This window comes from Dermacentor andersoni, chromosome 8, assembly GCF_023375885.2.
Source record: "Dermacentor andersoni chromosome 8, qqDerAnde1_hic_scaffold, whole genome shotgun sequence".
Classification (NCBI taxonomy): domain Eukaryota; kingdom Metazoa; phylum Arthropoda; class Arachnida; order Ixodida; family Ixodidae; genus Dermacentor; species Dermacentor andersoni.
The window spans coordinates 114,772,729-114,784,960 of NC_092821.1; the positions used below are offsets into that span (position 1 = coordinate 114,772,729).

A 12,232-nucleotide genomic window follows, 5' to 3' on the forward strand; every position below is an offset into this window, starting at 1 on the left:
CCCACCCCCTGTCAACGATTTAGCTTGAGCGTATAGCCGTATGCTTTGCGAAGCCGATAACACGGTTTCCGCAACGTTTTGTACGCAGCAACCACAATGCTGATCCGTGTGTGGGTGGAGCTAGTCGTGTAGACAATGCCTGCCAATTGAGGACGAAACCGGTGGGTGAGTCGCACGCGCGGAGGGTTTGACGTTAGGGTTGTGGTATATATATATAGGCAGCGTATACGTACAGGGTGACAGAATGGAGAGGGTGCTGAAAAGAAGGTCAAGCGGATTAGGCGAAGTATTCGGCTGGCCTTTTGACGGGAGCGCTTTTCTTGTTCAGCGAACGAACATTCGCGAGTAGAGCGCACGAAAAATTTGGGCACACGTTGTCACCGGGAAACAGCTATCTCAACGCAATCGCGTATTCAAGCTTCAAAGCTACGGATACAGCTCTGAATCTAGTACGTGCGTGTCACACTTAGTCCTGCTGTCGCGGGGCGCACGTTATTGACCGCAGAGACCGAGAGAGAGAGACAGAGACAGAGAACAATACAGTTAGATTATAGGTTTAGGCGCGTTTGGACAAGTTGATAAGGAAACTGAAGCTTAGTGTGGCCCAGTGTACAATTTTCACCCGCGACGCTCCATGGTGAGTCAACTGTCTGTCTGACGTTAGTCCGTGGTTGTGCCCAGGCTACAAACGACGTCACATCTGTAGTTTGTTGAGTAAAAAGCTAAGCGCGAATAAATTAGACAAGGACATGAGGAACAGTCGTCTGTCGCGAATGAGTTAGACAAGGACACGCGGAACAGACGAGGAGCAGTCGTCTGTCGCGAATAAATTATTCAAGGACACGCGGAACAGACGAGGAGCAGTCGTCTGTCGCGAATAAGTTAGACAAGGACACGCAGAACAGACGAGGAGCAGTCGTCTGTCGCGAATAAATTAGACAATCACACGCGGAACAGGCGAGGAGCAGTCGTCTGTTCTACGCGTATTCTTCGACTAATGTATTGGCGCTTAGTTTTCCCGTCAACATGTCAGACCAAATATGTGGCTCAATGGTTAGCCACATCTATGGCTCTGGGCATTTCGCGCAATGTCTTCAATCCTTCGCATATTCCCACAACCAGACGATGAGCATTTTTTTTACCTCCGACATAGTTGGAACTAAACTTCTCGTTGTCCTGTTGCCCGCGCTGTTTGTTTGCCAAGTCGACGTTCAAACCCACTAGCTCAAATCATTAATCTTCGAACGTATATCGCACGCACTACTCACCAAACTGAACTCGTCCTGCGCGAAATATTTCACGGATTATTCTCACGTGCAGCCAGAATCCGCAGAATTCAAGGAAGAAGCATCGGTAGCTTCACTTTAGGATAAGAGAGTGGTAAGCCGCATGATGAGGGTAAGCCATGTAGTTGTCCAACAAAGACAGTGCGCAGTTGGCAGTGCGATGTAGGCCCATTGTCCTGGTAGGTGATCGTTGTTGCAGGGACACTGTAATGTAGTGGAAGCATGGAAGCAGAATTGGAAAAAAAAGGTTGAAAAGTAAATCAACGAATGAAAGACGGACGTAGCGCAGGCCTGGATGAACAAATGGAGCAAGGAAAGAAAGAAGAATGAAGTGGAGAAGCCAGACAACTTGACGTCGTGACTGAAGATATTCGCGGCGCGTTTCCTTGTCTCCTTGTGCTAAAACCACATCAAAAACCATCTCATACATGTCATCGATCTGCTAAGCTTGTTTACGCTGCAACCTAAAGCTTTGATATCACGAAAAATAAAGGCGCGATAGCGATAGAAAGAAAACAGAAACCTAGAAGGCGAGTTGGAAGGCATCACGCCTCACTTTGCTCGGCGAGGCCCGACCAGAAGTCCCGGGGAATTACCCGCGGGCTGGCGAGCCCAGAGCTCCGGTCGACATTACATTATCCGCCCGGCAAGCTGGGCCACTTCGCATAGGCCAATTATCCGCCCGCCTGCAGAGTCCCGGCCGCGGGTTCGGATTATCTCGTCTCGCGTTCTCGACCGGATATGTCTGAGGGTGTAGGGGGTGGGAGGGGAGGAGTGGCTGCGTCTGCGGCTTTGTCGCTTGTTCGCCGCCGCCCGAGGGAGCAGCGATTGGTCGCTCTGCTTCCGAGCGCGGCGAGCCTTTCGCCTTGGCTTGCTAAACGGGGTCGACCGATCCGCTGTTCGGCGCGACTTACGCCCGGCGATTCGCTCAAGTGTAAACCCCCGCGCCCGGACTTAGAAGGCGGCATGTTCGCGGCCGAGAATGTAGCGTCGTAGCACTTGGCGACCAAAGGACGCAGTGCCGCCTGCGTTTTCGGGCAGTACGTAACGCGAGAACGTTTGGCGTGGCCTTCGACGTAGCGTTCGAGCATACAGACTTGGCGTAGTGAGGCCCACCCTGCCGTAATGACGCTGGAAGCGCCGCCTCGACGTGCGACGTTTCCGGATTTCAGTGCGAAAACCACCATGATTATTATCGTTATCAACATCATCATCGTGATCATCGTGCATCGTCATTATACCTCATCTCATACTGAACGCTGAATGTACGATGAACATCTAGGAACACAAATGCCTGAGAAATATGAGGGGAAAAGGATTTGTCTTAAGGTACTCTTCAAGTTTCGAATATAAGCATACGCCGCAATTGACAGAGATAATGTTGATTATCAAGCTTAGTGATGTATTTGTTGCACTACGTATTCGCAATCTCTCTCTCTCTCTCTCTCTCTCTCTCTCTCTCTCTATATATATATATATATATATATATATATATATATATATATATATATATATATATATATATATATATATATGCTCTGGTTTTCTGTATGATATCGTATGCATATAACAGCTGTAAGGCTTCACTTCAACTTTCTATCCGCGCACCCAGTTAACGTGGAGGACAAGCCGCGCTGACAGTCTTATCATCGTTTCCTGTGCCTTAAATGCATATAATCTTGCGCTACGCAGATATAATTTAACATCGTTCTTTTTATGTTCCAGTTCTACGTAGGAAAAGGCTTTACTTATTAGCAGTCGATGATGCGCGTCGGTCGCCGTAGCTCTCGCTAAATTTGGTCGCCGTGTCCGAGCGTCGCAACAGAATACGCGCGCGCATATTTTTCGCAAGCAGATGATGATGATGATGATGATGATGAATCCTCAAATGGCACAAATCCACTATGGGGGTAATATGATTGAACAAATAAAACAGGTGGGAGCGTGTCTTCCCGGGTTTTGTTTTTTTCCCCTGCATGCTTGCAGCTAAATTTAGCGATAGACTCATTTTTCATTCACCGTTCTATATGCTCGTCTAGAATAGGCAGCCACGTGTTTGACCCTCCGACGCGGGGCGGACGTTTCAATTCGCTAAGTCATGCGGGCCTACAAATCCGCTTGTTGCCATTCATACATATGCTATTGGGACATCAGGCGTTATTATTATTCTTTTTTTTTTTTTCGTCGGTAACCTTCTTTTATTCCTGGCAGAGAGTCGCTATTCTCGCGCCGTGGTGGGCATTTGCATCGGGATAAAATTCGTTTGCTAAAGTGGGCGAGGCCGAGGATGATTAAAGTGAACGGGAGGATAAGCAGTTATTAAGCACATGCCCATAATTCATGAGCGTTCGGGGACCATCAGGACATGCCATCTCGTTTTTAAAGTCTGCTTCGCTAGAAGAAATGTGTGTGTGTATGTGAAAGAGAGAGGAGAGAAGGAGGAGGAGGAGGGGGTATATGGTGGTACAGACGCTAGCGTAGGACATTGGAAACTGCAGCTAATTAGACGCGTGCGCCGTGTAATCGAAGAGAGAAGCACGGTGGAGGCAAGAGGAGAGGCAGTGAGAAAGTACACTGGACACTGTACAGAAATAACGTGCGCGTAAATGGATCGGCCAGTGATCGAGCCCTTGCGGTGGTTATTGGGAAAGAAATAGAAGGGAACAAGAAAAAGAATGGAAACACAAATATAGGGTGGGTGCTCCAGAAATTACCAAATGGGACGGAGCGTGACAGTGATACAGGCATATCTGCGGCCGACGCGGAACTTAGAAAAAGCAGTAACAAAAATAAAAAGGTGAAAAGAAATGCGCGTAAAACTGCCGAGATGGATTGGGCATCCATCTCCCAGACTTATTACAAGCACGAACGCGACGTCGCAAGCAAATGGGCGGATTTCGATGCGCGTTGACACAGGCAATTAATTCCACGTGCTTCGACGTTTACTAAGGCAGGAAAGATAATGTGGGTTGTGAAGGGGAGGAGGTGGGGGAGGTCGAGTGGGTAACGGGCGTTAGTGAGCAGACGATACATAGTAGAAAAAGCGGAGAATAAAACAGACGTGGGCGGCGTTTTTAAACAGAGTTACGATCCCATTTTGAAGGAAAAACAAAGTGAGAGGCTGCACGGTACATCAACTTTCCTAATCCGACTGAAAAGTTATACCAGTGAAAACGACGAAAAAGGAAAGCGTGTGGGATAACAGACTTTCTGGAGAAGAAAAAGAAAAGATGTCTGAGCACGGGGCTTGGATTAGTCCGTGCGATAAAAAATGTAAAGAAAGATCTGGTAGTTTGATAGTGAGAAAAGAAAGAATACAGCGACGTTGCCAACGGAATACAAGGTATCGAAATTTTAAATTGGTTTCGAGCAGATGGGACGCAGTATAAACACAAGCCGCTTTACCGCCGCCTTCCATTAAGGATATCTCCCAGGCTCACAAGCGGACAGCATATAACACAAACTAAACAAAAAAGCTCGGCGGGCCAAAGAACACACGAGGCACGGTCGCAGCTTTGTCGCTGTATATTCATCTGCCAGGATCCGTGGAAAATGACACTGTACCAGGTTATATCTTCTTTTTTTATATCTTTCTTCTCGATATCAGATCGAAATGATAGGGCAGCTTAGCAGCTTACAGGGAAATTACTCTCGCTATGCTTCGTTTCGTCATGGGTTTGTTCTGTTTCTTCGTGTCCTACCGCTGGCAGTTCTTGTACGGCGAAAAAAAAAATTAAACATAAGAGATACAGTAGATAACTCTCTCCTGTACAGTGACTATCGTCTATGGGGCTTTATCCGCTCAGTCGTTGGCGTTAACAAATTTAGGGATGAGCTCTTGCTTTTTTGTATGCTTCTATAGAAGTGCCTGAGTTCGTTATACTTACGCTATTTTGTTTTTATTCTCCTTCTTGTTGGTAAATTGTACACGCGTGTCATTGCTGTTAGAGAGTGTTCATATCGCTCAGTTGATAAGACCCTTTCCCAGCTCTTCGGTGGTGTCAGTTTCGCTGCGATTATTGCAATCAATAGATGTGCAGTGACTGTAATGATTACGTCTCGTGTGCGGCAAATTTGTTTGTTGTCACGCCGTCATTGTCGTTATCTTGCAGCCGATGAACGTAGGCAGTAAAAATTAAAGTTTTTTTTTTCTTTCTTCTCAGCAAACGCCAAGGAAATTATGTACTTACCGAATGTTCGCTGTCTTATCTGCTCGACTGCTCCTGAATATGTCTGAAGACACCAACATTTAATAAGCAGCGGCTGCACTCCCAACGCAGCAACACGGTGTCGCCTTTGTTAGTTTGGCTTCGCGTGGCTTTCTTCGAAACTATGGACATCTTACTCGGCGTAGGCTTCTTGGTAGCCGTTTTATTGTGAGCACGTTCAGCCATGGGGATGTACCAAGATGCGAACACATTGCGTACGGTCTTCGGATATTGGAATGACTAGGCGCTCGATTCAAATGTAGTAATGCGCGTAGATCGGGAGCGTAACAGCTTGTAAAAGAAAATGTAAGTAAGTGAGCGAACACGAGTATGGGGTGATGTAGCGTCTGCACGAAATAACACGTGACAAATCGGGCTGGCCGGGAGCACCGATATTCCCACATCGTATTACGACTTTTCTGCTAGGTAGAAAGCCGCGATTGTTCTGTTCTCGCTGAATATTTCACGCAGACCGCGCTACATAGACACCTCTACCCGCACTAACGAACAAACAACACAGAGTAAAAGAACAAATATAACGAACAGCTAAAGAAGCGGCCGTGTTCCAAGCAAACGGTCGTATTCGATTTTTGTGTTTTTGCTGACATTTGGCATAGACGAAGCGAGGATTAAAAAAAAAAAAAACGTAGCTATACACATAAAGAGACAGTTAGGCTGGGTGTCTTGCGCAAAGCTATAGCGCAGAGGAAGCTGAGGAAATCATTCCTATTCCTCCGAGGGTGGGGGAGAAAAAGAAGAAAGAAGAAAAAAAGTAAAAGAGAAAAGAAAAGCCAAACAGATCATGACTTGCGCCTACGTGCCGACAGACAGAGCTAGTGTCGAGGAACATTATTATGTGCATATATAATGCGTTCAATACGCAATTTGCACTTCACGGTCGAAATTCTGGCTTCGCATGCACCTTTCGGTCCGAGCTCCTTTGATCTAGGCGTGTGGAGGCAAACACAACGAAAGAATGACCGTCTTTTCGCAGAATGCGCTCGGCTCGATCACGAGGAGACGCGGAGCGCCGTCAATGCCTACCAGGCGGACCTTTAATTTAATAAACCACGACACGCGCCCGTCTTTCTTCTTCCCCTCGCCCGCTCCCCCCCCCTTTCTTTTTTTCTTTTTGGCTCCAATATATTTCTTTAGCTAGACCATTCGAAGTGTGCGGCCGAGAAACGTCGGGTCACTTAAGAAAGCGGTCCTTTGTTGCAGATTTGGTTTAGCTTGCCCGCGGGCTTATCAACGAAAAAGATTGCGACGCCGATTATGTGTGACACTTCCGAATACACCCTGGTTAGAGTAAATAAACGTTATATACCGCCGATGGCATTTCCTTCGATCGTGGGCGTTGATTTGGCAGCTCAGATTGGGAGACACCTGCGTTCCCTTTCACGCGTTGCGGGGAATGCCGCGGAGCCTGTACACAAGTAGTGCGGCCATAGAAGTGTCACTCAGCCGCGTTGGCAGCGCAGTTGTGTTCCTTTGATCTGCGACGCTCCATGCGAAATAACTTACTTCATGTCTATTAAGAAAGTGCGACTTGTTGACCGTAAGGTTGCGTGAAGTCGCACCTCATTCCGGGACCTTCGTTGCTTCCGGTATGCGACGCACTATGTTTTGGTCGCGAGCGCCAGCGCTGCGCTGCGGCCAGTGGTCGTAGACGCGTGTTCCTCCGCTTGGCTCCATGGTGAACAGGTTCGGGTACGCGAGGCCTTCCACGTAGGAAGCGCGTCATATTTTGCGCCACGACAGTGAGAGCCTGAATGTTACGTCTAATTGCAGGACGCGTACCCATACCTTTATTTCATGTGTGTCGGACAACTTTCTTTTATTGGCCTTGAACGGGGACCATTGAGAGTACGGGAGCATTGAGACTTCGCAGAGTGGCCTACTTATGTGTATGAAACAGAGTGTACGATCGTAGCCGTGTGTGTGTCTTATGGGAGAGATACTTTTTTATTAATTCGACAGTATGATATGGATTTACCGTTACCAAAGATTCTGGCAGTCTAGTTACCCTATTCTAAGTGCTTCAAGAGAAACTGCAAACGGCTTCTTGTAACGGCAGCCTTGTGTTGCATAGATTATGCGTGCTGCCGTAACGCCACATCGGTTCATCAGTTCGGAGGACGGTGAGATTTGTTGCTGGGAGAGCAAACGTACTTACCTAATGTTTTAGAGGGGATAAGGATCAAGAAATGAAGTTTATGTGCAGAACTGATAAGTGACGGTTTGTTAGATTGACAGAAGGGGGGAGGGGGAGGCAAGGGTAAGGGCATGAGCTTGAAAGACGTGGAGGATATGGTGGTGTGGTGAGATTAGGAAATCTGCAGGACATAGTGGGGGTGGGGGTGGGGGTGGGGTGCATGCGAATTCCTGGGAGATGTCTTCGTCCGGGTAGTGGAGCGCGGCTGATGAATGTGAATTTTCTTCGAATATTCGGATGTCCTTATTCACCCAGTAAAGGAGCAAAACGAACGAGTAGGCTTTGCTGCTCTAGCGTTCGAAAAAAACAAAAAACGTTAACGAGTTTATTGCTTGTTGTCATATCAGAATGGCAGTGCCTTGCGGCAGCTCTTTTTTAAAACCTACTGCATTTGACTAGTTAGGAGCAACACAGCACGATGTTAGCGTAAGTTTTTGCTGAAAATGTGCTCTTTCCCAATTTTTCAGCTTTATAAACTAGCAATGTGGCATTCGGGCTGGTTGCTCGATGTTAAAGGTGGTGTTTTTTGAAACGCTTCAATTTTTTTTTCTAGCGCAACTACGAAAAAGAGTTTAGGAAATGAAAACAGTGTTATGATTTTCCTTCATAATCCCACCGCGGTCGTAGATGCGCTTCAGAACAGTAACGGGACCTTTTAAACACAAATAATTGAAAGTCTACAAAAACAATAAGCAAAAAAAATTTTTTTTTCCTACGTCAAGAAAATTAGTCCCAAGGAATTAGAGCAACGAAACACCTGCTTTCACAAAGCTAAACATACTCAAAATCGTAAGCGAGAAAGTTACGCATGGGGGGGTTATGCGTGGGGGTTACGACGTTGGTTGCGACAGAGGTTGGATAATATAAACTTGCCACAAATTTTATAGATTTGTGTTGGTGTAAAATATTTTTAACCACTGTTATATTGTTACTGTACTAAATGGTCATATCCTGATCCATGCCAGTTTTCTTTGTTCTTCCATCAACATTCCACCACCCCTTCCCATTCCTCCGGCATCTTTGTAAACGCACGTCATCAGTGCGCACTAAGGAGTGAGATATTCATTGCAGAGTAGCTACTACGAAGCGGCTATAATGTGGCCTAGTACCGGGGACATGAAAGAACGCTAAATCTTTGATATTGGCTGTGTCATTTGAAATAAGTTGTAAGACGTTTTTCACGTCCGCGCCCATTTCACGGCTCAGAGATATACGCTCAGATCTGTTTTAAATTTACGTGGCAGCTCCTCTGAAGTGTTCCACACGTTCTCACCTTGAGGGAGCGCTGCTAATTGTCTCCATTGATGGCGCCTTTAGTTTTGCTGCAGGACACTGTCCTGAACCAGGCGCTCCAGTCAACCTGCTACTGTGTGTTGCCTACGTTCTGTGTGCGGTTACTGTGAATGACCTAGTGCTTTCGTCAACTGTGGTTGAACAACTTCGAACAAGCTCGAACAAGGTCGAACAAGGTCGATCAAGGTCGAACAAGTTGGTGCTATGGCTTCATCGAGCAGGAAGAAGGAGAGAACCAAAGTGATGTGAAGGCAGGGAGGTCAACCAGACGCTCGTCCGGTTTGCTGCTCGACGCAGTGGAAAGGGTGTTTAATAGGCGAGAAGAAAGAAAGAAACGAGAGAAATGACTTGGAGTGTCACTTCATCTGGAGATACGCATCGAAACTACAGTTGCTCACTAAAGTTGGTCGATTTCAAGAAATGCAGTAATAGACCTATCCCTTTCTGGCTTCGCGAGGCGTGTGGCCACGCTTTGGGTATTTTCGTAACCGTCAGTGAACTCTAATGCAGGAGGTCTAACGTTGTTGTGGAGCGGAGGGCACAGGTCGTCATAACGCCCTGACAAAAAAAAAAAAAGAAAATACCTTCCTCAAAACTTTGGCTGCAGCTTGAGTCGTCTGTTGTTCGACCACTGTCGATCGCTTCGAGACTCCGTCTTCCCGTTAGCCTATCTCTCTCTTGAGTGATTCTATATGTCACGTTTGTCCCAGGGAGTAGCATACGAGGCGTACGATGAGGCAAGCAATTCAATCGTCCACTAAAGAATCTCTTTCTCTGTCGCTTGCACAGGGTCCAAGATTCGGACGGCGGCTTCTTCGAAGACTTCACCGCCCTCTCGTGGAAGCAGGAGAATCGGCGCCTGCAGGCATCACGAGAGGTCAGTTGTGGCATTGCTCTGATTTACCGTGCGATATAGTGGGTATCACAAGTACTTAGGACGTCGTGGCGAACGCTTCGTGTTGAAAATTTGATGCGGTCCGCACACTTTACGACACTGGAATGGATGGAGACGACCGCCCATAAGCAACAGTCGCGGTAAAGCTAATTTTGTTGATGTATAGAAGGAGTGATTCAATAATTTTGTACATTTCTTATAAATGAATATTTGCGATCAAGAAATCGTTCCTTTCTTAAAGACTAACTGCTGTCCTTATTTATACTTACTCACTGTTACTTACTTCTAATGCTACTAGTACTACTACAACTACTACTACTACTTCTACTACTACTGCTACTGCTACGACTACTACTACTACTACTACTACTACTACTACTACTACTACTACTACTACTACTACTACCACTACTACTATTACTACTACTAATAATAATATAACACTATTACTACTACTGCCACCACTATCACGCTTGATACTAATTGCTCTTAATACTGCTAACTAGTTCTGTAGCACCACTTCCAAAATACAATCAGTAACTCTACAACTAAGTTTATGAGTTCGTGGTAGTAATTATTGATTGCTTCAGCAAAAAAGACGCGATTAACAAACCTAAATTAGAAATACATCGCTGTCTGCTGCTCCGTAGAAAAACATTTTAAAAGAAATTAGATCTATATTTGTATGTGTATAGATCTTACAAAACGAGATACAGGTAATTGATGTATCTCATCTGGTCATCGTCAAGATTACCTGCTGTTAACAACACCTTGCCCCGAATCCTTCTTCTTCGGATTTAAACGAGTGTTACTATCGCCTTACTAACTAACCATTCTTTGTGTTCAGTTTTAGATCATTTGACTATGTTTTCATTTCAGTGATTACATATTAACGAAGTGTAATTCATGCATTCCTATTGCATTTCTCTTCTGCAATTGGTGTTTGCTTTCGTATAAGTCATACCGCCTTTTTACAGCCCCTGCCTCATTTAACGCCTTCGCGTCCCCCCCTGTACCTCTTAAGGTTATAATAAATCAAATAAATCAAATGAGTGCACTAAATGGAAAGTCAACAAAAAATCAATAAACTATTATTGCTCTATTTGAAAATTACAAAGTAGGCTTCTCTGTATGGGCGCTGCGTAGTGAGGCATTGCGCATTCCGCGCACGCCGACGAACAGAGAAGCGTGATAAGCAGTGTGTCGAACCGATCCAGAAATGAAAAAAAGAAAACGAAAGAAAAAAAGAGAATCAAGCCGAACAAGTAATTTTTTCTGCGCTCTTGGAACGGAATCCGAAGCGCAACGTTTTTGCAGGAACCGTTCCGAACGGGTAACGACCACAGGTCCGGTCCAGGGTCGCCGTTGCTGAAATTCTACGGCATCAAATGATGCCTCTTGCGACATTTCTATGCGGCGCGCATTCTGTTGCCTAGGGTATTCGTCACGTGGATCGCCACGGGAGATCTCATTGGTTCGCTAAACTGATGCAAATGGTCGACTCAACTGTAAACTGTGCGCAGATCCGGCGCGCACTGTCTATAGACAGACCATCGCTGGCGCTGCGTCGTTGGGTAGGGTAGGGTAGGGGCAGGGGTAGGGGTAGGGCTTGTGTTCAGGGCATCTTACGTGTTGAGGAACAGTCGCGAATTCATTGCGCTGCCCGATGTCGCCTATTGCAGTTTATGCTGCGCTATCAATGACTACTGTTACCCCCGCAGTGTCGATTGTGGCTTTGTGCAAATTTTCCGCGCCACAGCGCAGATGGCGGCCACATATTCGAGGAGGAGAGCGAACCAGCGGAGAAGCAGCGTATTGTGCGCCTATATAGAAGTGCTCGGAAACGTTTTATGCGTGTTTTCACGGTGTCCTGAAAGAACTACGTCATTCATCAATCTTACATTTAGAGGAAATGGGCGGGGGGGGGGGGGGAGGCACGTTAGGGGGTTGAATGAAAATTGATAAACGGATGTTTTCTACCTGTTAAGAGGAGTTACACGAAGCGCTTACAATGCTTCCTGATGCCCCGGCATAGCCAAAGAAGGCAGCAATTCTGTAGTTCTTTTTTATTCACTTGGGTTGCCACGCGGCATAACGTCAGTATGAGACTAAATATAAGCATGCAGGCCCGTTTCATGGAAGAATTTTCGTGCTTACAGATAACAGGGCCATGTTACGGACGGCCATTACAGAAAGTTTCAACTGTGTAGGTTATCTACAGCGTTTGCGGTAAATAATAATGCAAGAATGCCAGAGCTTTACGAGCGTATTTTGTGAAATACGTCGAAAGTTTGCCTGATCTCTTGAAAGAAGTCGACGTGCCACGAAGATACCA

At 46.2% G+C, this 12,232-nt stretch overlaps 1 protein-coding gene across 1 annotated transcript in view; it reads left to right on the forward strand.

Annotated features, from left to right (window-relative positions):
* Positions 1–12,232, forward strand: part of LOC126529197 (BAI1-associated protein 3-like) — a 515,162-nt gene that overhangs the window by 297,313 nt on the left and 205,617 nt on the right. Inside the window, exon 3 of the mRNA XM_072289849.1 lies at positions 9,792–9,879. Within this exon, the coding sequence (XP_072145950.1) occupies positions 9,792–9,879 (88 nt within the window). The remainder of the gene's footprint in view (positions 1–9,791; positions 9,880–12,232) is intronic.